The sequence below is a fragment of the Diospyros lotus genome, chromosome 5 (assembly GCF_014633365.1).
Source record: "Diospyros lotus cultivar Yz01 chromosome 5, ASM1463336v1, whole genome shotgun sequence".
Classification (NCBI taxonomy): domain Eukaryota; kingdom Viridiplantae; phylum Streptophyta; class Magnoliopsida; order Ericales; family Ebenaceae; genus Diospyros; species Diospyros lotus.
Window position 1 is genome coordinate 817,357 of NC_068342.1, and position 25,411 is coordinate 842,767.

General features: G+C 38.5%; 5 protein-coding genes across 5 annotated transcripts in view; 4 read left to right on the plus strand and 1 right to left on the minus strand.

The window, feature by feature from the left end:
* LOC127802400 (NAC domain-containing protein 104-like) lies at nt 1-1,131 on the plus strand. The gene is made up of 3 exons (XM_052338189.1): nt 1-451; nt 564-835; nt 945-1,131. The coding sequence occupies exons 1-3, from the start codon at nt 286-288 to the stop codon at nt 1,083-1,085; spliced, it is 579 nt and encodes a 192-aa protein (XP_052194149.1). The 5' UTR covers nt 1-285; the 3' UTR covers nt 1,086-1,131.
* A 5,402-nt stretch (nt 1,132-6,533) lies between these two features.
* On the plus strand, nt 6,534-8,611 carry LOC127802401 (pentatricopeptide repeat-containing protein At5g48910). Its single transcript, XM_052338190.1, has one exon. The coding sequence runs from the start codon at nt 6,554-6,556 to the stop codon at nt 8,444-8,446; it is 1,893 nt and encodes a 630-aa protein (XP_052194150.1). The 5' UTR covers nt 6,534-6,553; the 3' UTR covers nt 8,447-8,611.
* Nucleotides 8,612-10,001: 1,390 nt separating this feature from the next.
* LOC127802402 (uncharacterized) lies at nt 10,002-14,625 on the plus strand. Its single transcript, XM_052338191.1, has 6 exons — nt 10,002-10,419; nt 11,541-11,752; nt 12,306-12,623; nt 12,699-12,773; nt 12,914-12,988; nt 13,854-14,625. The coding sequence occupies exons 1-6, from the start codon at nt 10,191-10,193 to the stop codon at nt 14,406-14,408; spliced, it is 1,464 nt and encodes a 487-aa protein (XP_052194151.1). The 5' UTR covers nt 10,002-10,190; the 3' UTR covers nt 14,409-14,625.
* Nucleotides 14,626-15,454: 829 nt separating this feature from the next.
* On the plus strand, nt 15,455-17,517 carry LOC127802404 (putative clathrin assembly protein At1g03050). The gene is made up of 2 exons (XM_052338194.1): nt 15,455-16,128; nt 16,267-17,517. The coding sequence occupies exons 1-2, from the start codon at nt 15,492-15,494 to the stop codon at nt 17,376-17,378; spliced, it is 1,749 nt and encodes a 582-aa protein (XP_052194154.1). The 5' UTR covers nt 15,455-15,491; the 3' UTR covers nt 17,379-17,517.
* Nucleotides 17,518-17,664: 147 nt separating this feature from the next.
* LOC127802403 (phosphatidylserine decarboxylase proenzyme 2-like) overlaps nt 17,665-25,411 on the minus strand; it is a 28,637-nt gene continuing 20,890 nt past the window's right edge. Inside the window, 9 exon segments of the mRNA XM_052338193.1 lie at nt 17,665-18,288; nt 19,828-19,878; nt 19,985-20,071; nt 23,523-23,615; nt 23,719-23,793; nt 23,899-23,945; nt 23,948-23,993; nt 24,539-24,685; nt 25,233-25,280. Of these exon segments, the coding sequence (XP_052194153.1) occupies nt 18,139-18,288; nt 19,828-19,878; nt 19,985-20,071; nt 23,523-23,615; nt 23,719-23,793; nt 23,899-23,945; nt 23,948-23,993; nt 24,539-24,685; nt 25,233-25,280 (744 nt within the window). The 3' untranslated portion in view covers nt 17,665-18,138.

Here is a 25,411-nt window from a genome sequence, read left to right on the forward strand (position 1 = left end):
AGCCAGCCGCCTTGCCAGCAGCTTCACTACAAGCCCTATTATCAAAACTCACAAATATATATATATATATACATACATACATATATACATATATATCCATATATATTCATTCCTCCCGAATGCTACTGATCAAAGCACCCAACTTCCATCTCACGTTATCTCCCTCTATAAATATCAGCCCCCATCCAAACCTTTCTTCACTCTTCTTCTTGGTCTTCTTCTGTTGCTCCATTGATTACTTAATCCATTGTTATCATCTCGGCGCAGTTCTTCGCTTGCTTTCTTATGGGTGATCATAACAACGTGAATCTCCCACCCGGGTTCAGATTCTATCCCACAGACGAAGAGCTCGTCGTCCATTTCCTTCACCGGAAGGCTTCTCTTCTCCCATTCCATCCCGATGTCATCCCCGATCTCGATCTCTATCCCTATGATCCCTGGGACTTGGATGGTACGCGTAATTATATATATGTTCAATTTAATCAAAACCAATAAGTTTCTGTTTGTTTCCCGGGAAACCAATCGGCGGACAGTGTTGACGGTTTCTGAGATTGATTTTGCAGGGAAGGCCATGGCGGAGGGCAACAAATGGTACTTCTTCAGCAGGAAGACGCAGAACAGGATCACCGGCAATGGGTACTGGAAGGCATTCGGTGGAGATGAACCAATATTCTCCAGCGCTTGCAAGAAAGTTGGGTTGAAGAAATTCTATGTCTTCCACATCGGGGAAGCTCCATCTGGGGTCAAAACTAATTGGATAATGCAGGAGTACAGGCTGCCGGATTCTTCTGTTTCCACCAGCCGATCTTCGAAACGACGAGGAAATTCAAAAGAGGTAAGTACTAAGAAGAAGAACCAGCAGCAGCACCTCATAGATATTGAAATCAATATGTGCTTTAATCTAATGGGTGTTTTTGTTTTTGTTCTCTATTTTTATTTTTCAGGATTATAGTACCTGGGTGTTGTGTCGGGTTTACGAGCACAACTATGACGATGACAATGACAATGACAGCAACGAACTCTCCTGTTTGGATGAAGTTTTTTTATCATTGGATGATTTCGATGAGATTAGTTTGCCTAATTAATTAGATCTATTAACTCTTAAAGATCTAATTAAATTAATTTTTTTTTTTTTACAAGACTAAGTTGATTAATGTATGTAGGGTTAATTATATTATTATTGTTAATGGTAATGTTGTTACCTTCAAAACGTTGTAACAATGAATTCTAGTATGGCACTTCAAATGGGCAAGATTTATGTTTCAAAGCTATTGAGTTACCTTACCCGTTCTCTCATTGAAATTTCATGCACTTGAAGCTAAATATTGACACGTGTAATACCCAAGAAGCAAAGTTTACCACAAAAAGATTGGACGAATCAAAAGGGGGGCCAGCGGATGGCCCTGCCCCTATTACACGTGTCAACAGGCAGACGCAGTTGTTTGGAAGCTGCGTGCACTTTCCACCATGGTGGGACTCATGTTGATGGCTTGCCAGCACATACATTCTCACGTGCAAGAGAATGGACATGTAGAGGACAAATTCTTATTTTTGTTTTTAACTTTTTTTTATGCAATCATCTGAATTTTTTTTATTTTAATATATATTTAAATTTAATTTTTAAATTAATTTAACCCTTCTACTTTAACATTTTTTTATGTAACAATTTAAAATTTTAATTATTTCTATTATAATTATAGATCTGTATTTTCAAGTCAATTTAACTTTGTACTTTTATGTGTTAAAAAATATAAAATGATAAAGTACACATTACACTTTATTTATGTCAAAATATAAAGATTAAATTGATTTGAAAATGTAAATTTAAGGGTGTAATAGAAATAATGATGTTAGATGAAAAAAAAATAAAATATAAGAGTTAAATTGATTCAAAAATTCAAGTAAATGAGTGTAATCGAAATAATAAAAAATTTAAATGACTGTACAAAAAAGATGCAAAAGTATAGAAACAAAAAATATAAATTTGCCTACATGTATATGTCTAATATTATTAATAATTATTTAATCTATTTGATTTTTTATCAAATTAGTTAGTAATTTATAAAGCATAAGATGACTTTTAGGAGGACATGATGGAACCCACCCAATAAGCATTTTTTTTTCTATTAAAAAGTGGTTATCTTTTTGTTCGTATATTTATTTATTAGATTATTGAGTGTATTGGGTAAGTTGTATTGTGTCACAAAGCCAATTAGGAATAATTTATTTGTTATTTTTGTTGTATTTTTTAATGGGTGTATGCTTAGTGAAGCATTGGGTCATGGGTGATGCAAGCATTCACATACATATATGCCAATAAGGATGTCTTGGCTTCAACTTTGGCTCCCAATGCTTCCAACCCTAAACCCACAAAAGTTAATAGGCCCCATTTGTTGAGCCACTAGTGTGTGTGCCATGGCATGGCTACATCTTTCAAATCAAAATTACAACCCTTTTTATCAATCTAGTACCTAATCCTATATTTATTTTTAGTGGAAATCTTCCATTATTCTTGTTTATTGTTACTTATCAAAACTCTTATAGTTCCTAAGTTTAACTTATTTCATCCTTTTTTTTTTTTTTTTGTATAGATATATATTGATCTATGATGTACAAAAACATTTGAAGTGTCGTTTTAGTGTTTTTAAAATGTTTTTATTTTTGAATCATCAAAAATATTAAAAAATATTTTCAATCAATTTCTGCAATTTCAAAAACATTTCGAAACTATTTCTATCTAACCAAGTTGGGACAAAAAAAAAAAAAATTCCATCTCTACTTCAATTTTTTTTTTTTTGAATTTATTATAGAATTTATATTTATTTTTAGATTGAATAATTATTTTTTATTTACATATTTTTCTTGTGTTAATATTTTCTAATTTTTTAAAAATATTATTTTTCTATGTATATATCATTATCCATTTAAAATATTAACCTTGGAACTGCATATATAGTGTTATCCATTGTATAATTTGATGTGAATGGCCTGAAGATTTTTCCAAGTCCATTGATCAGTAGCTTTCATCATCCATACCATATATCTATACCATTATATAATATTCCAATTACTATTATACCTGGACTCATTTTATTTAAAATTTTACTTTAAAATATTTAAAATTTAATCCATTATTATCAAAACGACGCCCAATAAACCTTCACTTATTTTTTTTTACTTTTTTACATATGTAACACAACTCACTCTTTTGTACACATATATATATTAAAAATATTATTTCAACACTTAAATTTAATATTTAAAATAATCCTCGTGTGATATATTATGTTATATTCCCAAACTCCCGTGTGCTTCCTCGAGAGGATGGTTTGATGGGGTGTATTACAATGTGTGATGGTGCATAGACAACCCTACTCCATGTTATCAAGGACAATTTGACTCACCTAAACACAAGTTCTCTTTCCTCCATAAGACTATTCATTTGAGGGATTTCTTACAAAGATCATCTTTCGAGCTTAACTCAATTGTGTGTGACTAAGACAATATTGGACCAAGTTGCCAGAAGGACACTACATTCCTCGCACGTACGTGTCGCGTGTCTCAATCATAATAGAAAGGTATAAGTATCTCTTGACCCTTTAACTTCTTGAGCTTTTTTTAAATTATTGAACTTTTAGTACCCACGCAACCACACTTCTCCCGAACGATTTCTCTCAAACAAATATAAACTCTTTTGGACAGCGAATTGAGTCTCCTCACAACTACTATTGGTTTCTCTCAAACAAGCCAGGTTCTTTTGTTAAGTTCTGTCACTTTCAAAAAAAAAAAATTGTGATATAAATTTTAATTATTACATTTAGACAACATAAGTGTGTCTCTCTCACAATATATATATATATATATGGAAGTTGAATGTAATGGAGCAGAAAGAAAAGATTATATATATATATATAGATGAATTAATTCTGGTTGATAATTAATGATGGAGCAGAAAGTGGAGAGAAGCCAATCCATGGACTATATATAAGCAGTGGAAGATCAGTGCCTAAACTGTCTTGTCAGATTCCAACTTGCTTCATGTTCATCATAATACAGGGATAAAATTTTTAGGAACAGCGACCTCACATTAATCATTAATTTAGTCAAACATTTGAAGTCTTCTTCTTCTTCTTCTTTCTTTCTATGCTTATCCCTTTTTTCTAATTGAAATATTTTATTTCTATATTTATAATTATATTTTATATTAATATCTTCTATCGAGTTTTTCTTCGTATAATATCATTTTGTATATATCATTATTCATTCGATTTCTTGTTTTTGGACATATGATACAAAACATCAATGTAAAATGTCACTACAAATGTCAAATTTAAATATGCAAATAACATTCTGATGGAGATAATATAATCAACTCGACAACCAATCCCACAGTATCACATGGCCATATCAAATAAGACACATGTACTGATGAAAAATTAACACGTGACTTGATCTTAATGAGCTGACATGAGTGTATGGTGCCTCGACCATTAATGAGTATGGTTCAATTGAGATGACTCGAGCCCCTAATTCTATATCCTATCCATGCCCAGTCACATCCCAAATAGGGCATCTGTTAGAAATCACTCAAACAATTTCTTATGTAAGGTATAAAAGCCCTTAATTCTTCGACAACAAGTTCAAATTAACTCATTATTTACTCATCACTTTACTCAATCTCTCGTTTCAGAATATTATTTTAACCATCGAAAATAAAAGCCCAACTCATAAATAATCTCCTAAAAAAGAAGTGAATCCAACTTTCTCTCAACCCTAGCAGATCAAGCTTGGGTTTCCTTAATGGAAGAACCAAACCTATCCGATACTACAATCTTGTCTCATCTAATTATATAATTAAGTAGTACTTATGATACTGGTGGCCGCCTTTGCCTACATTGCAATGAAGTTCCATGTGAAACCATACATTAATTCTTCCTTTGTGGGCTTACTTATAATATTACCATTTCATTGCTTAGTTAGCTCGTAAGCACTGAGAAGGCCTAATCATCTCACCCATGTATAGGAGGAGTACACAAACAAGCCATAGCACGTGCATTAGATCAATAGGGTCTTAGATATTTTAATTGTGACCCAAGGCACCTCCATTTATAATAAAAAATTAAAAAAAATTCAACAACAGTGATATTTTTATAATTATAAATTAAGTTGTTCTTTGAATGAAAAATTATTTTGTATAAAAATTATGAATAAATTTTGGATTAATAGTTTGATTTATCATGAACTTTTGGACAATTTTCAATTTAATCTCATTTTAAAAACAAAACGACTATTACACGACTACAGAAAAGAAAAGGGTATAGAGTATTCACTTTTATTATCATGTATCAGTGTAGTCGTCCCTTATTTTCTTCTGGTTTACTTTTGTTAAAACTCTAAATCAAGTTATTTGGAGGTGTTAAATTAAGCTAAACGATGTCATTTTATGAAATGATAGAAACAATAAATATTATAACTTTATCGTTTCATTGATGAGTGAGTAATTTAACACATCAACATGCCACTTCATCTTGTCATGTTAGCGGGGACACATACTTAGATAAATTAAGATACAATTGAAATCAGTCTTAAAAGTATTAAGTATAAATTAAAATAATTCTCAAAATTTAGACTATTAACCCACAAATTCTTAGTGTGTATATATATATATATGTATATCATTACCCACTGTGTTTGTTGCCTTTGGAAGTTTACTTGGAACTACCAATTCAAATTGCAAGCCATTATGATTGCTCAAGCCATGCCCCCTCATGGACCAAACTCAACTTGTTCACAAAGCTTTATGAGTTCCTTTGATAAAGACGTGTCCAAGCGAGAGAGAAAAGAAAGGCATTTATATTGGGTTGAACTACCCATCTCAAACTTTTTACTTGATGATTTATATATTGGGAAAGAGAAACTAGCAAGAATGATTGTTTGGGCCAAGATGTAGCTTTTGAGTGAAGCTAATTATACTAATGCATTGCATCCACGTCAAAAGGTCAAAACAACTAGTCTCAAATTAAGTCAACACCCATTTGTTTCGTTCAAAAGATAAGTGGAAGGGGTCTTTTGTTTTTTTCTTTAATAGAGTCACCAAAGGCTCCTACGCCCTTAAAATTTATAAATTGTATTAGAGTTATAACGTAAATAATCATTCGACACATAAGTCAAATTTAAAATCTTAAGTCTCTATTTGAAAGTCTTATTATAGGATTAACATGCTAATCATCCAAAATATTTAAGAAGATCCCTACTAAGAGTCATATAGGATGGGAGACTATTTGAACAACCACTCAACATTAAATTCGAATTTGAGACTTTAAAAAATGACCCCTTGGGTCACGTAGAGAAGTTAAAGATGAAAAATGTGAGGGATAGGCCTTGTGCCCAAAATTGACAAGCTGCTGATAGATGATAAGGGCCTTTTTCTTGGGCCGAATACAATGAATTTGGGCCCATAGTGGACCGGGCTCGGTTGGTTTTTACAGGCTTGGGCTTCTCCGGCCCGCCTTTATATGACTCATCGTTAATGATCCTAAATTTCTGGACCGCCATGAGCGCAACCACATCCAAGCTGCCGCCGCACCCATCGACGCTCTTCCCGGAACTGAGACAATGCAAGACCATGCGAGACCTGAAGCAAGTCCAAGCCATGCTCATCAAAACCGGCCGCATTCACGACCCTCTCGCCGCCGCCGAAGTCCTCCGCCTCTGCGCGCTGTCAGACCCACCTTTTCGCGACCTCCGCCACGCTCGGCTCGTCTTCCGCCGCATGGACCCGCCACCCAATTGCTTCTCTTGGAACACGCTCATCCGAGCGCTCTCTGAGGCCGAGGACGAGGCCGACCTCCTCGAGACTTGGTTGCTGTTTCGCCAAATGCTGGAGAGCGAGTTCGTGGAACCTAACCATTTCACGTTTCCGTCCGTTCTCAAGGCCTGCGCTCGAACCGGTCGGCTCGAAGAAGGAAAGCAAGTTCATGGTTTGGTTGTGAAGTACGGTTTGGATTGCGATGAGTTCGTTGTCAGCAATCTTGTACGAGCTTATGTTATGTGTGGTGAGATGGATGATGCTTACGTTCTGTTTAAGGGGAGGATTATCGTGAATAATGCGAGGCAATTAGGTAATGTGGTGCTGTGGAATGTGATTATCGATGGGTATGTGAGACTTGGGGACCTTAGAGCTGCGCGCCACCTGTTTGATAAAATGCCGCAAAGAAGTGTGGTGTCGTGGAATTCAATGATTTCTGGGTATACGCAGAATGGTTTCTTCAAGGAAGCAATAGACATGTTTCGGCATATGCAGATGGCAGAGTTGTCCCCGAACTATGTCACGCTCGTTAGTGTTCTTCCAGCAATTTCACGGCTTGGGGCACTTGAACTGGGCAAGTGGGTACATTTGTATGCAGAGAAAAACAATATTGAACTCGATGAGGTGCTCGGTTCTGCTTTGATTGATATGTATTCGAAGTGTGGGAACATTGAGAAGGCACTTCAGGTTTTTGAGAACCTACCAAAAAGAAATGTAATCACTTGGAATGCCATTATTCATGGCCTTGCCATGCATGGCCAAGCAGAGGATGCACTTGTTCATTTCTGGAGAATGGACCAGATGGGGGTAACGCCAAGTGATGTAACATATGTTGCCGTGCTGAGTGCATGCACTCATGCGGGGTTAGTGGAGGAAGGCAGAGTGATCTTTGACCACATGGTTAGGGTTGTGGGGTTGGAACCTAGGATCGAACATTATGGTTGCATTGTTGATCTCTTAGGCCGTGCTGGGCTTTTGGAAGAGGCTGAGAAACTCATTCTTGAAATGCCTCTTAAACCAGACGATGTGATATTGAAGGCATTGTTGGGTGCTTGTAAGATGCACGGGAACATTCAAGTAGGAGAACGCATAGCAAGACTGCTAATGGACATGGCTCCTCGTGACAGTGGAGCTTACGTGGCTCTGTCGAACATGTATGCCGCCTTAGGAAGTTGGGAGGCAGTTGCTGGGGTTAGGTTGATGATGAAAGAGATGGATATAAGGAAGGATCCTGGATGTAGCTGGATTGAGATTGACGGGATTATCCATGAGTTCCTTGTGGAAGATGAGTCCCACCCAAAAGCTAAAGAGATCCATTTGATGCTAGAAGAGATCTCTAGGAAATTGAAGTTGCTTGGTTATACACCAGATACTTCACACGTCTTCCTTAATGTGGACGAGGAGGGGAAGCAGAGTGCCCTGTACTATCACAGTGAGAAAATTGCAGTTGCCTTTGGCTTAATTAGTACAGCCCCGCAAACACCACTTCGGGTGGTTAAGAACCTACGGATATGTGATGACTGTCACTCCTCAATGAAGCTTATTTCTGAGATTTATAATCGCAGGATAACAGTGAGAGACCGGAATCGCTTCCACCATTTCGAGAATGGATTGTGTTCTTGCATGGATTACTGGTGATGTCTTAATGGAGGTATTCATTTAAAGTTAAGTCTTTCTTATTGCTATTTGTTAAGATATAATTTCATATAGGCATAGGAAAGATGTTCTTCCATTCCTCAGTCCCTTTTGACGACTTCTTTTTCTTCAACATTCAGTAATAGACAGCATCAGGATAGTTGGCTAATATGTGCAGTGATTGAATTTTACATTAAAATACAAAAATATATATATATATTCATTGAATTTTAATTTAATTTTTAATTCAATAACTATCATTAATTATCGTTAAAAAAACTTAACGGAATGCTAACGTGACTAACAACGTAAACCTTTATATAATATTAAAATGTCACCTCATTTAAACTTGATTCAAATGGATAATCCGTCTCAAAACCCGATCTCGAAACAAAACTCAAGAACGATTAGGTTTTATTTATATGTATGTATGGATTCCTCAAATTTTATTATTATATGACTTTTTAAATTGATTTTACATGTTGATAAAATTATAATTAATATGAATTTAATTATCAAAATTAAAAAAAATAGATAAAATTATAAATTGGTGAAAATGATTGGATACTCTCTCTAGTCTAAAAATGTTATTATTTTATTATTTTTAAAACTATCAAAAAATTACTTTTGATAAGTCTGAGTTTATAAAAAAATTCATTATTTATATATAAAAAGACTATGTTTAATAAAGACCATAGAATTAATTATAATATATTTTTAATTGTTCTAGCTTTTTTCAACAAAATATCATTATTTAAATTATTTCTTTAGATATCTCCAAAATTGATTTAGAAGCGATAAACCAACATGCATATATATACCCTTTGAAATGCTGCAAAAGGCAATTGAACCACAACAATATAGGATCCAAGGCTTAATCTGAGAGTAAGTGAGTCAATTTTGATACATTTATATAGGTAATTTAAGTTGTAATATGTCTCCCATTTTTAAGATCAATCTGTAGTAACTTAGCATCAACTGAAGTAAAAAATATGATTGTGGCCCACATGGGCAGCCTAGTTGGTCAAGAAGAAGACACAAAGTGTCTTCCGTGGTGAATTTTGGACCAAGATCAAGAATCGAGTCTCGTAAGCAGCAATGTGAGGGTATCTCTCTCCAAAGTGAGGATGGCTCCTTGTGCGCGATGAGCCCGAGTCTAGTCACTGCGTCTGACTGGTTCATCATGATTAACCTTCTCCCATGTCTTGTCGGGCCAGGTGTGGGGACGCCGGAGTGAGCGATTTCACTTTTTGGACCAAAAAATATGATTGTGCTAATATCAACACCGATGTGACTATCATTGATATCATCAAGCAAAAGATCAAAACTCATCGAGCATTAAATGAATCTGGAGATTTTTGGTAAAATATAATATATATTTTTTAGATTAAAAGTTGTTATTATTATTATTATTTTGAAAATAAAATACTAAAATACCCCTACCTATGGGAGAAAATGTGCCTTTTGAGCATTTTTTGACCTTTTCTTATATTTATTTTAAATTTATTTATTATTATATTATTTCAAAGACAAAATACTTAACTAACGGCACCCGTTAACGGCGCAACGAAGCGAGGGCTTTGCGTTTTGGACTTTGATAGGAGCATCTGCCTCTTCTCATCTGCTCCCGCCGCCGTCTCCGGCGGTTGCCAGCGCCGCTTCTCGCCGGCTATATTTCATTAGTTCAAAGCGGCTGAATTCGTTCGTCATCTGGCTGGTGTCCTAAGACGAAAACAGTGGGATAATCATGTGGTATCTTTGCGTGTTCTACCACAGATTGTTGGATTACCGCAAGCCCGAAGTCGAATCTCTTGCCGAGCTCTTCGGCGCCTTCGACCGGAGTGATGGCGAAAGCAATGGCCATCGACAAAATGAGTCCCTGCAATGGAGGCTGCCTCAGCATCACCACCCGGATTCTCCATTTCATTTCGTCAATCTTCCTTCGGAGGATGTCGCACGCAACATCGCCAACCGAAGTTAGTATCCGTGTTCATTTCTATCTAATCATCTGAATCCTGTTATGTCTTCATTTTGTTTGTTAAGAAACCATATAAGAAAAAGGGAAAAGAAAAAAAAGAGTAAAGTGAGTGTGAGAATGAGGGATCGTCCAGAACTTAGAACTTGTTATCGTTTGAAGGCTAGGAAGATAATAAATCTTGAGTAAGAAATGATTGGGTTTTGAGGAGAAGCTTTGAGTAAGAAATGGTGTCCGTTTCTGCTATAGCGTTAGAACTAAGATAGGGACTTCACTAGTATGGTCGTCAGTTAAGCATTAGGGTACTGACAACTGGGAAGCTAGGGTTGTATGTGTTTACACATTTAGGACTCAGATTTGCTGCAGCAAGTTCAAGCTTCTGTTGCTGCAATTAACAGAAAACTGGGCTGTGATGACGGAGCTAATAATCAGTGAATTAGGTACCAGACTTGTTCTTACGTGGGGTGCCTTAAGGGGCCACCAGGTGGTTGAAGTCAATTAATAAATTAATTTTAATGACTCCATTAACTTGGTTCAATTAACTGTTTAGTTGAACCAATGAACCATGACTTGGTATTTCCACCAATTCAATATTTTATTCGGATAATTATGATTATAACAAATAGCATATGTTACACTTATGTCATATATGATGTAGTTGAAATTGTTGTCTTTTATATGTGTGCCTCCTTCTTTAATACCACCATCATGATTATTTTCCTTATCAAATGGAACTACACACATGTTGTCTTCAAGAGAAGATAAATATAGTGGATCATGAGGGCATGCACTAGAGGTACACTTGATGAGAAATATTATTGACTAATAAAAAAGAAAGAACAGAAGAATGTGATTAATAGATTTAACGTAGATATGTCCTCTAAATTAGTTGTAATAGTCATGTAATGAGACAATTTTTTAGGAATGATGCATTTGTCTCATCTATCTTCACATTTATTTTGTCCACCTTAAGCTCCATGAAATTGAAAATCCTATATTTTCCAATTTTTTCTTAAAGGTTTTTTGAATCATTGAAAGGCTTATGTAAAAACAATGGCATTGGACTGTCGTGTTCCAGTGTTGCAAGAACAATTGCACCCTATTTGACTTCAGAAATTGCAGGTATACTTGTGAAGGGAATTTATGAACTCTGGGGAGAAGGAAGTACCTATGAGGAGCTGGAGGAGGCCATAAAAGGTTATCCAGATGATCGGAAGTTGCCATACTTGACTTCTGATAGCACATTCAAGATTACTGTTGACAGCTTTGGAAAGGTCATCAGCTTTGAGGAGCAAAAAGATCGCATCCAGGGTCTTTCTTACATCCCATTCAAGGTTTATTTCATTTTCTTTGATTTCTGATATAGATTGATCTTCAGAAGAGGCCGGAGGAGCTGTATGATGCAGTTCGCTTTTATCTGCCAAAAAAACAAGTGAACTGCTCTTAATTCACTCATAGAGGATGTTACCATGGATAGAGATGATTGGAGGTCTAGAATTCATATAACTAACCCCACCTGGTGGGATTGAGGCTTGTTGTTGCATTGCAATGTATTCATTCAATCTTGTGGACCCTCTTTTTCTTTCTTCCTCTCTCCCCTTTTCCTAAATTTGGATTAAAGTTCCTCTGATCTGCCCAGTTGTGTCTTACAGACTTATAGTTTATGCTGTTCCATCCCCAGCTTTCATGAATTTTAATATTTAATATATAAAAAACTTTACTGTCCAGAACCTATTCTCATCTGTTTTTAATGAATTATGACATTTGAATATTTAAACCAATCAATAATAAATACTTCAAATAATCATATAGCTCACATTATTCAAGCTTCACGAAAAATGTTGGTTTTGGTGAATCATGTTTGTTTACTAAGTCAAATTGTTTCAGGGTCGAGCAAATTTACGAAATCCAGATCATAAGTTCTGCCTCATGGAAACTGATGACTATGGAAATAATAATGGGCTTCCGCCCATTGTCCATAGGAGATTATTTTTTGGTCGAGAGGTGGGTGCTGCTGATAGGAAGCTCTTGCCCACCTATCAGTTAAAAAGCCGTACATATCTTGGCCCTACAGCCATGGATGCAGAGATGGCTTTTCTGATGGCTAATCAAGCATTGGTCACACCAGGGAAACTTGTATATGATCCATTTGTTGGCACTGGGAGCATTCTTATTGCGGCAGCTCATTTTGGAGCAATGACAATGGTCGGTAATTTCCTCATCTTCTGCTGAAGAGTTCTGTGGAGTTAGTTTATTTCTTTAACTAGTGCACATTTTCAGGGTGCAGACATTGACATTAGGGTGGTACGTGATGGCCGTGGACCTGATTGTAATGTTTGGAGCAATTTCAAGCAGGTGAACTTGCTATATATTGAATTTATTTTTATTTGCAATCTGTTATTGCTGTATATGAATTGTCTAAAAATGCTAACTTATGTACCTTCTCCTTTGTGAACTTAACTGAACTACGCCTATTTGTCCATGTTATTCTGCAGTATGGTTTACAGATGCCACTTGGTTTGTTAAGGGCAGATAATAACCTTCCTCCTTGGCGTCCTGGTTTGAAGGAGGTAACTTCTTGCTCATTGTAGTTGATCTTTTGAACTTTCTGTTCATTTTCATATCTGCCGCTTCCTTTTTATTTTTTTTCCTTTTTATTTTTTCATTTGTTGGAAATGAAAGTTGCATTTTGCTTTCCCTTTATTAGATGTTGGCAGACTTCTTTTTTTTTCCCTTAATATGTGCAGAGTTATATTTTTAAGGTCACATTTATGGGGAGATAAATTGAAGGGGAAACAAGGTATACTAACTAATGTGACAGATACAGGTAATATATAAAAACATCTTCTTCTTTTTTTTCCCTTTTGCAGAGTGTATTGGGTTCAACAAACTGAGCATCAAATACTCATTTAGCATCTCTTGCTAAAGGAAAGTCCAAGTATCGACAGAAGTAACAAAACAAGGAAATTGACTAAAGTGAATGGACATTCATATGTAACTGTGAATTGTGGCTTCAAATGTCGGTTAATCCTTATAGGCATAGATATTTAAGCACCACGACTTCATCTACTGAATCTGAATGCATTTTCATTCACTTCAAGTCAGCCAGATTACTTCCATTGCATCCTTTGGGGGATTATTCTGATTTAGCTGATTGATGTGTTGTCTTTGTTATTAAGGTTCTATGTTTATTATGCTTATTTTCTCTAGGTGCTTACAGTTCAATCAATCATTGGTAGAAGAATTAGTTTTGGATGTTTGAGAACTCTAATGGTTGCTTGAACCAGTCTGTCTGGCAATACATGTCTTGCACTGTCAACGCACTCCTCTCTTGGTTTATCTTTCTGCTAATTATGTCGTGTATTCTCTCCTCTTTGATGATTGTTTTGCCCCAGCGTCTGTTTTGGTTTTCATTGCGTTCGCTGTTTATTGAAGGTTTTTGATGCCATAATCTGTGACCCGCCTTATGGGGTTAGGGCTGGAGGCCGCAAATCTGGTGGTCGTAAACTGTTGAAAGGGGCTGTGGATCCTTACACCGTTCCTGATGATAAGAGAACAGACCACATTCCATCAACCGCTCCTTACTGCTTAGCCGAGTGCGTGCATGATTTGCTTCACCTTGCTGCTAGAATGCTCGTGATGGGAGGCCGCCTCGTGTTCTTCTATCCTGTACTACGAGAAGATGACACACTTGATGTGAACTTCCCGGAGCACCCATGTTTCAAATTGGTTGCTTCTTGTGAACAGATGCTAAGCCTACGGTATAGCCGGGTACTACTCACCATGGTGAAGATAGGACCATACACCGAGCAAATTACAGAGTCGGCTAGGATCAAGCATTTGGATTTCAGGGAGAACCATCTGAAATGGCTAGAAGATGGCAATCTTCATTCTGCAGTCTTCAGCCCTGCTGATCCCGAGATTGGCAGTGCAGGTGATACTAAATTTAGTAAGGACTCGAAGCCCAAGTATAGAGGAAAGTACGTGTAGCTCCAGCTTTAAAAATGCTTGTCTGCTTAGGTTTTGCATTAACAGTCATTGATATGTACACTTACTCATGGTCGAGTTTTAGTTATCGCTCGCCAGCCATTTATGTTTTCAGTCTAGGGTGGTTCATCGGTCATAAATCTTGCTGTGTCTGACCATCTGTAACTTATTTCGAGTCAGTAAATGATAATGGTTTCTAAATATATGCTCTTTTCATGTAGTCGACTCTATCTAGTGAAATCAAAAGGAAGATTTGTTTGTTCAACTGACATGCCAAGATACTTGGGGTTTTCAAAGTTTTGCCAAATTATCATTGTGGGTGTACGTGAACACTTGGGTCTTGAAATGGTCAAAACTTAACTAGACTAACCATCTTGATTTTCTTTTAAAATAATATTTTGATATTCCTTTGGGCTGATAAGATGGAAATGGATAAGATGACTAATTATATCAATCAATGCTAAAATTAAGGAGAATGGATGGTGGGTGGTGGGAAGAGCAGAATACCCATTTGGTAATGGGAAAGAACAAGCTTGAGAGAGAGAGAGAGAGATCCATCTTTCTCCTCTTCAAGCTGTCTGTCATTTCTCATCTTTTTCTTTCTCTTTTTCTTTTCCTTTCAACATAGAGCAATTCATATTCATAACATAGGCATGCAGTTTCCATGCATCCTCTGGAGGGCATCCCAAGATCAATGAAGAAGATGTAGCAATTGGGCCTTGGACCATCTTCATCAAGGCCTCTTTGTGTCTAATTTTAAGGTTTGATTTCAAAAAACAATTCTCTTTTTGTTCATTCCTCAAGAATTTAAATTTATTTTTGAATATCTCGTTTTCTTTTTTTCCTTCTTGATAAGTATATAATTTTAGAAACGAGTCCTGATAAGAACTAAAATGTTGCTCTTTTGTAATTAAAAATTCTTAAAATTCAAGTTGTAAAAACATTAAAGGCATTAACTTGTGGCTTTTTAATTACAAAACCAGGAAAGTTTGCATGCATGCATGCACGTAGCTAAGGTGACTGGTGACAAGAAGACATAAACGGCCATACATATTCAAACACATTGCAATAACGCCCCAATCATCCATGGCTCCAAGCAAGCTTCAGAAAGCCATTGGGGCGGTGAAGGACCAGACGAGCATCAGCCTCGCCAAGGTCAGCAGCAGCGCCACCATCTCCGACCTGGAGGTCGCCATTGTCAAGGCCACCCGCCACGAGGAGTTCCCAGCGGACGAGAAGCACATCCGCGAGATCCTCGGCCTGACCCGCTACTCCCGCTCCTACGTCGCCGCCTGTGTGGCCACTATCTCCCGCCGCCTCAGCAAGACGGGCAATTGGGTGGTGGCCCTCAAAACCCTAATGCTCGTCCACCGCCTTCTCGTGGAGGGCGACCCCGTCTTCGAGCAGGAGATCTTCTTCGCCACCCGCCGCGGCATCCGATTCCTCAACATGTCGGATTTCCGCGACACTTCGCGGTCGAATTCCTGGGACTTCTCGGCCTTCGTCCGCACCTACGCATTGTATCTAGATGAGCAGCTGGAGTTTAAGACGCTCGTCAAGAGGGGCAAGCGGGGCGCCGCCACCAACGGTGAAGACCAGGAAGAGGAAGTGGCGGCGCGTGGGAGAGGCACGTCGGCGCAGAACATGAAGATTAAGCACATCTTCTCCAGAACCCGGCGGCTGATGCGGCTGCTCGAGAGGTTCTTGGCTTGTCGCCCCACAGGTTGGTTGGTTGGTTTGCACAAGGAATTACAGCCAAAATGATGTTGCCATGAATCAATGAGATGCTACTGTTTCCTGTTTCTGTTGTCTTAATGCATGCCGCCGATGATTGCACATTTACTGGTGAAATATTGAACAGGTGCAGCGAAGCACAACAGGATGGTGTTCATGGCGCTCTACGCAATAGTGAAAGAAAGTTTCCACATATACTACAACATGACAGAGATGCATAGCATCTTAATCGAACGCTTCATGGGACTAGAAGTCGCCGACTGCGTCAAGGTCTACGAGATCTTCTCTCGGATTTCAAATCAATTTGATGATCTTGATGCCTTTTATGGGTGGTGCAAGAATGTTGGAATCGCCCGATCTTCGGAGTACCCCGACGTCGACAAAATCACCCAGAAAAAGCTCGATCTTATGGATGAATATATGAGGGGAAAATCCATGGTCGGGCACCGGAGGGAGAAGTCCGTGGTGCATTTCGAACAGAGGCGCGAGGAAGAAGACGACCGGAAGTCTGAATTAGTTGTCGAAGAGGACATGAATCAGATCAAGGCGCTGCCGCCACCGGAGGGGTTTCCCGAGAAGCCGGAGAAGGAAGAGGAGGAAGAAGAGGTGAAAGTGGACGTAAAGGACGAGAAAGAAGCCGACTTGTTGAACTTGGGGGAAGATGCAGTTACCTGTGAAGAGCATGGAGACAGATTAGCTCTGGCTCTGTTTGATGGGGTTGCTACACTGACGAACGATGTCAGAGCCGAGACAACGAGAACGGCATGGGAAGCGTTCAAGGATACGGACAATTGGGAGACGGCCCTCGTCCAGTCCGCCAGCCAGTTGCAGAACCAGCAGGCGTCGCTGCCGGGTGGTTTTGATACAATGCTGCTGGATGGGATGTATCAGCAAGGAGCAGCAATGCAGGCAATGGCCCCCTCAGGTTACATGGCCACTGGAAGTGCCAGCAGCATTGCAATTGACTCGGCCGGGAGGCCGGCGATGCTGGCCCTGCCCGCACCCCCAAAGGCGGCCGGACCTGCCATAACGAGCACCGACCCATTTGCGGCCTCGCTCCCTGTGCCCCCGCCAAATTATGTGCAGATACCAGAGATGGAGAAGAAGCACATATTGTTAGTAGAGCAGCTAATGTGGCAGCAATACTCAAGAGATGGGATGCCAGGGCAGATTGGATTCACAAATATACAACAGCCAAATCCCTACACTTACATGGGAGGTTACTCACACACACTCTGATACCTTGCTAATTAAATAGGCATCTTTCTGCTGTCTTCTTCTTCTTGAAACTGATAGGCTTTACAAAGTTGTGCCTTGGAGTCGTCCCAGATTTCTCCTGATCAGTACTCTTGATTGTGCAGTTAATTGTTGAGGCCTCTGGAGGGGGAAGCAGGCGGCTCCACCTCTAGAGTAAACTTTGTAATCTGCAATTCTATACATATTTTGCAGAACATGATCTATGAACATGCGCACACAACATACTGAACTCAGAAGCATCATGGAAAAGGGTTGTGTTAGATAGTCAACGGCAAGAATAGAATGCAGTAGTCTATATCTATACAATGTGATGAAATTTTCTTACATAATAGACTGCACCATACTTAACTGCTAGTCTACTAGTATACCAAAACAGCTATGTTCGATATGGAGTTTAGAGGTCACGAGGTAACTGAAACTTGTTACTAGATAGGGGGATGACATCTAAATATTACATGATTGGATTCGGTAGTGTGCATTGGTTTACAAATGAAGGTGGAGATAGGCAATGCCTACTGTTTCTGACAACTACCTGCTGATTAGCATAACAGTAGCATCTAGAATTGTGGTGGCCAACTTTGCAAAGGAAGATGAGCATCTCCTCCTTGCAGAGGGCTTAGCTTGCTACAGGATTAGTAAGAAAAGAACTGTCCGCTGTATATTCACAACAATTCTCCTAGCCTTACAGTATAAAATTTACCCAAGTTCAAAGATAACAATGAGTCTGAATAGCAATGCAATCTCAATCCTGTAAAACACATTTCACCATGTCTGGTGACCCAGATTCAAGAGTTTTCTTTGTGGCTACACCCAATGTCATTCCAACAGAAACTAAGGTTTCAAGTGATCTTGCACTATTTGCCAAGAGGTCCTCATCTATTTCTATTGTACCCTGCAAAAAATTCCCAAAATGGTCCTGTAGTCAGTAAATAGCTTCAATAATCATAAATCTTTCAAGTGAAATGATAAACATAAACTAGTGTCCTTAACAGGTTTCTTTTGCCTATTTCTCAAGTATATCCGCATAATGCTCAAGAAAAGTTTTCATCCAAAATTTGGCTTTCATGACTAATGGATGGCCCATGAAAAGCTTTGCCATGAATGGACTAACCCCAAACCTTAAAATAGAGTTCTCTTACCCAGTAATTTAAACATCATATATTTAATAAGTACAATACATATTCATATAAAAAAGATTTAGTGGGAACTATATTTTCATATCAATTATGTATCAAGATAGTTATAGTATGAGTCCGTGAGACAGTTGTTCATCAGATAAACATAAACAAGAAATTACATCTTCCAATGCTGCAATTATCAAAGGTGAAAGTACAGAATTAGACAAATATTTACTGCAATCTGATTATTTTTCCCTTTACATATTAATTTAAGTGTATTTTCTCTTAAATCTTAATTCATCAATTTGAGTGATCTGGATTATCAAATTGATCGCTCAAATTGAACATTAGTCTAATGATTCTAAATATGCAGTTCTAATTAGAATAATTATATTGAAATATATTGTCAAGGGGCACTTCTGATGACTTTGAAGCGAATATTCAAGTGAACATGCATTTCAAGTAACAGCTGACATTTTACATACTTCTTTCTTACTGAAAAACATATTGAACCATTGTACATTTCCATAGTTCCATTTCAGTATTTACTCCATCACACATTAGATTGAGATACACCAAAACACAGCTCACCCACAAAGAAAAGAGGATCTAACATGGAGTCGCATACAAATTAGGAATAGTTTAGAGAATGAAAGATAATAGAGGTTAGGAGGAAATTTTGGAGCAGCAGCCAAGTTAGAGAAATGGTTTGGGTTTTCATTTCTGTTTTTGGGTGGGAAGGGAAGGAGGAGAGGCTCCTGTGGCCCTGCCTGCTACCCCTTTGTCCTCCATTTCACATTGGAGGAAATATAGAACTTGTGTTGAACCATCTGAAAGTACTTATTTCATTTTTAAACAAGGACATGTTAGACATGTTTCTAGGGGTGTTCAACAAGTGCTGGTCTGTAAAATGTTTGCAAACAAGTTAAGGTCCTCTTAGAAGTGCTGATGCTAATTAAACTAGCAGGGGACTCTGATTGATTACATTTAACAGTTACCAGCAACATTCAAATACTCTATATCATGGTCCACGTTACAAATTATTTACTGACTTGTTGGAATAAAAAGTGGTGATTGAATAGTAAAAATTATTTCATTCTCAAAAAAAAACAAAAAACAAAGGAAAGTAGATCAGAGAACTTCCTACAAACCACTAATCACTTGAACACAAAGGAAAACAAATTGGTTGAGTGGTTACTGCAATAAACACTGTCAATGTTGTTTTCTTCCAAGATATAACAGGAACAAAAGGGGAAACCAAATAGTCAAACTAGATATTCTTTTGTTCAAGATAAAAATGCATAGGTACCAACCTTTTCAAATACACAGATGACAGTACTTCCACCAAATGAGAAATATCCAAACTGTAAATTCAGTGAATACAAGGTCACAAGCCTGTTAGAATTTTAATAGAACAATCAACTGAAAAGGAGACAAAAATAAGGCCTCATTATATTACAAAGTGCAAACCTCATCTCCTTTCCTAACATAGTCCCCCTCATTTTTGGTGAAGGTGATACTGCCAACCATTGTAGCTCCAATTGCAACAAATGCTACCTGCACCACAATTTTAACTCCTAAGATGACTATAAGGCCGGATTTGCCATATGGCAAAGAATTTTGGGTGGTAAAGCACCAACAGATGAAAAATATGAGCGTAACAAAGACGAGAATGTTAAGATAGCATGTGTGGCCATACTATAAAAGATAAATTTGAAATAAGATTATTTGTAATAAGGTAAGAGTAACTATTATTGAAGATAAGATGTGTGAGATACAACTAAAATGGTTTGTTATTTGAGAAGAAATGGAACAAGTTTTTAGCGAAAGAGGTCATGGAAGACCGAGAAAATTTTGGTTGGAGACTTTCTAGGTACGATATAGGGTATAAGGGTCTTACAAAAGATATGACCATAGATCAAAATGATTGGTAAGCTAGAATTCATGTAGCTAACCCACACTAGTGGAATTAAGGAATACTATGTTGGTTGCTGTTCTAGTTTACTGTATGTAAATGAAACAATCAAGTTGGAGTTTGAAGCAAACAGTCACCGAAGAATAGTCATTCATGTAATTATGATTGCAATAACCAACTTCTTTCAGCAAAGAAGGGGCACTTGGTTGTCAGTTGCCACAATGGACATTTGGCCATGAAGAGGAAGAATATTGGTTCAAGAATAAGGTCAGACATTTCACATAACCTTTGTCCCAAGATTGAATCAGCACTTAGTTTTACCTGAGCTTAGTTTTCTTTAAAAGGAAGTCCTATGGTACAACAAGAACAACATCCCAACAAGCCTTACCACAAGGTGGGGTTGGCAAAAAGAAGTTCCTACAGTGTAATGGTAAAAAATAAAGGTCCTCAAAGTCGAAGAAGTCATTTTGAATAAGCTGGGATTCAGTTATGGTTGTGATAGGTCCCGGTTCATTGGACTTATCAAAGAAGGCCCAAGAGGCTGTGGTAGGGTGGTAAATTGGCTGGCTGGCTGGCATAACAGCCAGCCATGTGCATAAGGGGTAGAGTGAGGAAATTGCTGGGTTGTGTAACAACCCAGCAAGTGTGCGTAGCAAAATGCGGTTGAGGAGGAGAGAGGGATATATGTAGAGGGTGAATATATTGGTAGGGGGAGAAGATTTTGGTATTGAGTTCTTGGGAGAGTTAAGGGCCTCTCGAATGCCCAATTTTCTTTTCATTTTGTTAATTTCCAGCTTGTAGTTCCTTTCGATAATCAGTATCCTATCAATTGGTATCAGAGCATCATCGATCCTAATGGTGAACTTGACGGACTGAGTAGGAAAATTGGAAGGGAGGATGGAAGGCATGCAACGGGAACTTGATGCCACGAGGGGTGTGGTTCAATGGGTGGGGAAGAAGGCAGCGAGCTTGCTGGAACGGTTCGCTCAGATGAGAACGAGGTGGGAAGAGCAGGAATGGGAGAGGAAGAACAAGGAGAGACAGGAAGACCATGAGAAAGAGAGGAAGGCGAAACAGTTTGGCAAGCACTTACCGATGGGATCGTCCCTCACTAAGAAAGCCACACCGGAGCTGGGAAATCGGCACAAGGAAGCTGGCGGTGAGTACGACGTATATGGGAGGTCGGAAGGAAGGGGCCGACGCCTGGAGATGCCGTTGATTGAAGAAGACGACCTGGACGGTTGGGTGTGTTTCGGGCCGAGCGATACTTCTTGTGATTCAGTTGTCGGATGCGGAGAAGTTAGACTCTGTTGCTTTCAGCTTCGAAGGAGTTGCTCTTGCTGGGTTCCAATGGGAGCAGCGAAGGCGACGGTTGAGGAGTTGGGGGGAGCTTAAGGCGACAGGTGAGGAGTTGGGAGTTGTGGTGAATGGGTTGGCGGTCGAGGAGAAGATGGATACAGCAGCACTGTGTTTGGAGGGTGTTGCACTTTCATGGGTCCAGTGCGAGCAACGGAGATGAAGAGTGAGAAGCTGGGAAGAGTTGAAGGGGCTGCTAAGGAATCGCTTAGGGTCCATGCAAGAAGGCGCGGGGGAGAAGTCGAACAAGCTGCATATTGAAGGGGGGTTGGTAGTTGAGTAGAATAGGGTGTCGCAAGGCAGAGTGGCTGCCGACGACGATGGTGTTGGGGAGTTCCACGGCGAGGCAAAAGGGCAGCCGACAATCAGTCCATTTAAAAGGCCACGGATGGCCGATCCGATGATAGCCAAGGAGAGCATCTTGCCGAGGAAAGGGGCGCCATCAACGGTCCATGTTGTCTAGGAAGATGGTTTGACTCTTAGCCATGTTTCTTAGAAATTGTACAGGGGGTTGGTTGATAATGGAGGGCCCCCCATGTATTCTCGCCATCATGAGGGGGTGGGTGCCTCATCCAAGCAGGTCATGATGGTGGAAGGGCAGCATCTTTCTAGAAGTTGAGGGCTCATTTTGCATTTTGTTGTGGAGCCCAATGGTATAGACCCAAAGATCTTTAATATTGATGGGAATTTGGGCATGAAAGTTATCTATGGAGGTGGAGGAAATGATTGGGGGGCTGGCATACAAGTGGTCTGTACCCCCAACGTATGTGCTAGAGGTGCTCGTGCAATGGAAGGGGCTACCCCCATGGGAAGCTACTTGGGAGCCTTACCTTTTGATCCAGTAGCAATTTTCATTTTTTTTTCACCTTGAGGACAAGGTGAAAGTTGGGGGGGGGGGGAGTAATGATAGGTCCCGATTCATTGGACTTATCAAAGAAGGCCCAAGAGGCTATGGTAGGGTGGTAAATTGGCTGGCTGGCATAACAGCCAGCCATGTGCGTAAGGGGGTAGAGTGGGGAAATTGCTGGGTTGTTGTGCGTAACAGAATGCGGTTGAGGAGAGAGGGATATATGCAGAGGGTGAAGATATTGGTAGGGATTTTGGTATTGAGTTCTTGGGAGAGTTAAGGGCCTCTCGAATGCCCAATTTTCTTTTCATTTTGTTAATTTCCAGCTTGTAGTTCCTTTCGATAATCAATATCCTATCAGGTTGCAGGTCAAGGATCAGGTTCATGCACTATGGTATACATAAAGATATCAAATAAACTTGAGCATATTATTTCTTCCATCCGAGTCATCATACATTCATTTGTCCCTGTTCTGGGGCCACTTACAAGGAAAAATAACAAGATTCTAAAGATTTCATAGGGAATGGCCATAGGAAAATGCTATTGGTACACCCATTTTGTATATCTTGGGCTACATAAGGGGGTATTATGACCAAAATACCCCTCATGAGGCGCATGTGAGGCGCAGGGTATTTTTGTCATAATACCCCCTTATGTAGTCCAAGATGTACAAAATGGGTGTACACCTAGCATGATTCATGGCCATATTATAGCAGAAATCAAACTAATGATTACTAACTGAACACAGAGTCACTTAAATTAGATTTCCTTCAAAAATGTGATGCCAAGACTCAAGTCAGTGACATAGTAAAAGATATTTTTCTAATGTTAAAATGGGAAAAGAGAAAATATGAAACTAAAAATATTGGCAAATATGTGAAATAACAGACCTTTCCAAAATCTCTTGTTGAGATAATAGATACCACCCGCTTGTTCTCAGTAAATACATTGCAATACTTGCTATTTACGGCAATAGGATTAACCTTGAACATCAGAAATACATCAGCAACCAGGAAGGATTTGAAGACCAACAAGGAGATGCTGATCAACAGCCAATCACAAGAAAAATACTAAATCTGCACATACTGTATACAGGCATCCAGGTATATGAACGAAGTTTTCAATGGTTCCAGATACTGGGAGATGGAATCGATGATAATCCTGCAACAGCTAAGGAATTAAACTTTGAAGATGACAACTGGAAAATATATATTGTTTTAAGAGCCTTAGCTGCCATAAACATAAAAGAGAAATTGCAACAAATACCTGTGGTGCCAGCCGGAATAAAACCAAGGATCCATCCATGAAAGCAGTGGAACATGTCTTTTTCCCAGAAGACCATGAATAGAAAATTTTCGACCCTAATAGTTCAAAAGAATGATCCCTTTAAGAGCTAAAGAATTTCTGAAAAATTATATTCCCACTTACTTTTAACATCGTGATTTTATTTTCTGCCTTTTTCCATGCAGTGGCATGGTTAAAGTTACTTTCAGCTTGTTCTAGCATTAGTTTTCTTAGACAACGCGTCCTATCACTTAGCTTTGTTCCAAAATGCCAGTTTAGTGCATGCTACTATTTATTAATAAAATCTGGAACTTCATCCAGAGCAAGGTTGAATTCTCACTGTTTTGGCTTTTACAATAATCAGCAGATATAGAAGAGAACTATAAAACTAGTGAGATAAGCTGATAAGGTACCTAAGTCTAAAATGAAAGGCATGCATGCAATATGTACGGGTGCATGAGAAAAAAGATGAGACTCCTGAAAAAAAGGATTATGTTTAAAAATGGAAATGAAAAGATAATTCAATTGCTCCAGTTGTTGATCATCCTTGCATCTTTATTCATATCTACATTTAAACTAGTAAAGCATAATAATTATAAAGAAACTAAGCTCTAGGATATACCTTAATCCAAAAACGAAGACTGTCTTTAATATTTTGGAATGCAAGTAGACGGCAATCAGCAGCACATACAGCAACATCATCACGTTCCATGCAAGCAATTGGTCTTGAACCAGGCCGTAACTCTCTTATGAAGAATTCATTAAATGTCTGCATTCAATAGAAACTGTGTGGTCAATTTACCCAAAAGATGATTGTCAAATTGCAACAAACTTAAGAATACCAATAACAATATAGCACCACAGTAGGCAAAAGATGATTTGCAATAATAGTGTCTCTTCCATCCAGATTCTCTGTGAACACAAATCAAGAGCACATTTGTCAATTCTATGGCTGACCACATTGCTTTTATTTTCTTAATTGGGAGCATTTTCTTAGAGAACAACACTGTCCCAAAAATAATTTTCAGCATTATAATATTAATATAGGAGGGGATACGGAAGACTTTAGGGCACTAAACAGGCAGAGATCACCTCAACTAGTTGAATAATGAGATATGCTGAAATATTATGACATAAAAACTATAGTTGAGTCCTTCACACAACTGTTGGTCAAACATCTCTTAAAAAATGCAAGTGAAGGAAATCTGTAAGAGTTATACAGTTCATTCTTAAAGAAAACCCAGGATGGAAATTCTTTTCCTTCTGAAAGTTATTTGTTTAATGGCCTACAAGCTTAATTAAAATCCTAGCATTACCTTAAAGTGCTCCAACGGGTACTTGCAATCGGCCAAGTTGATTTGATCCTGCAACACAATGCTGGGTAAAGATTATAGAAAAGAATGGGCCACTTCATGCATGTTCTTTTTGCATACAAAACTGGACCATCATCCTCAATTCATGAACATGCGATGGAAGGTTACAAAGGCCTTTCAAC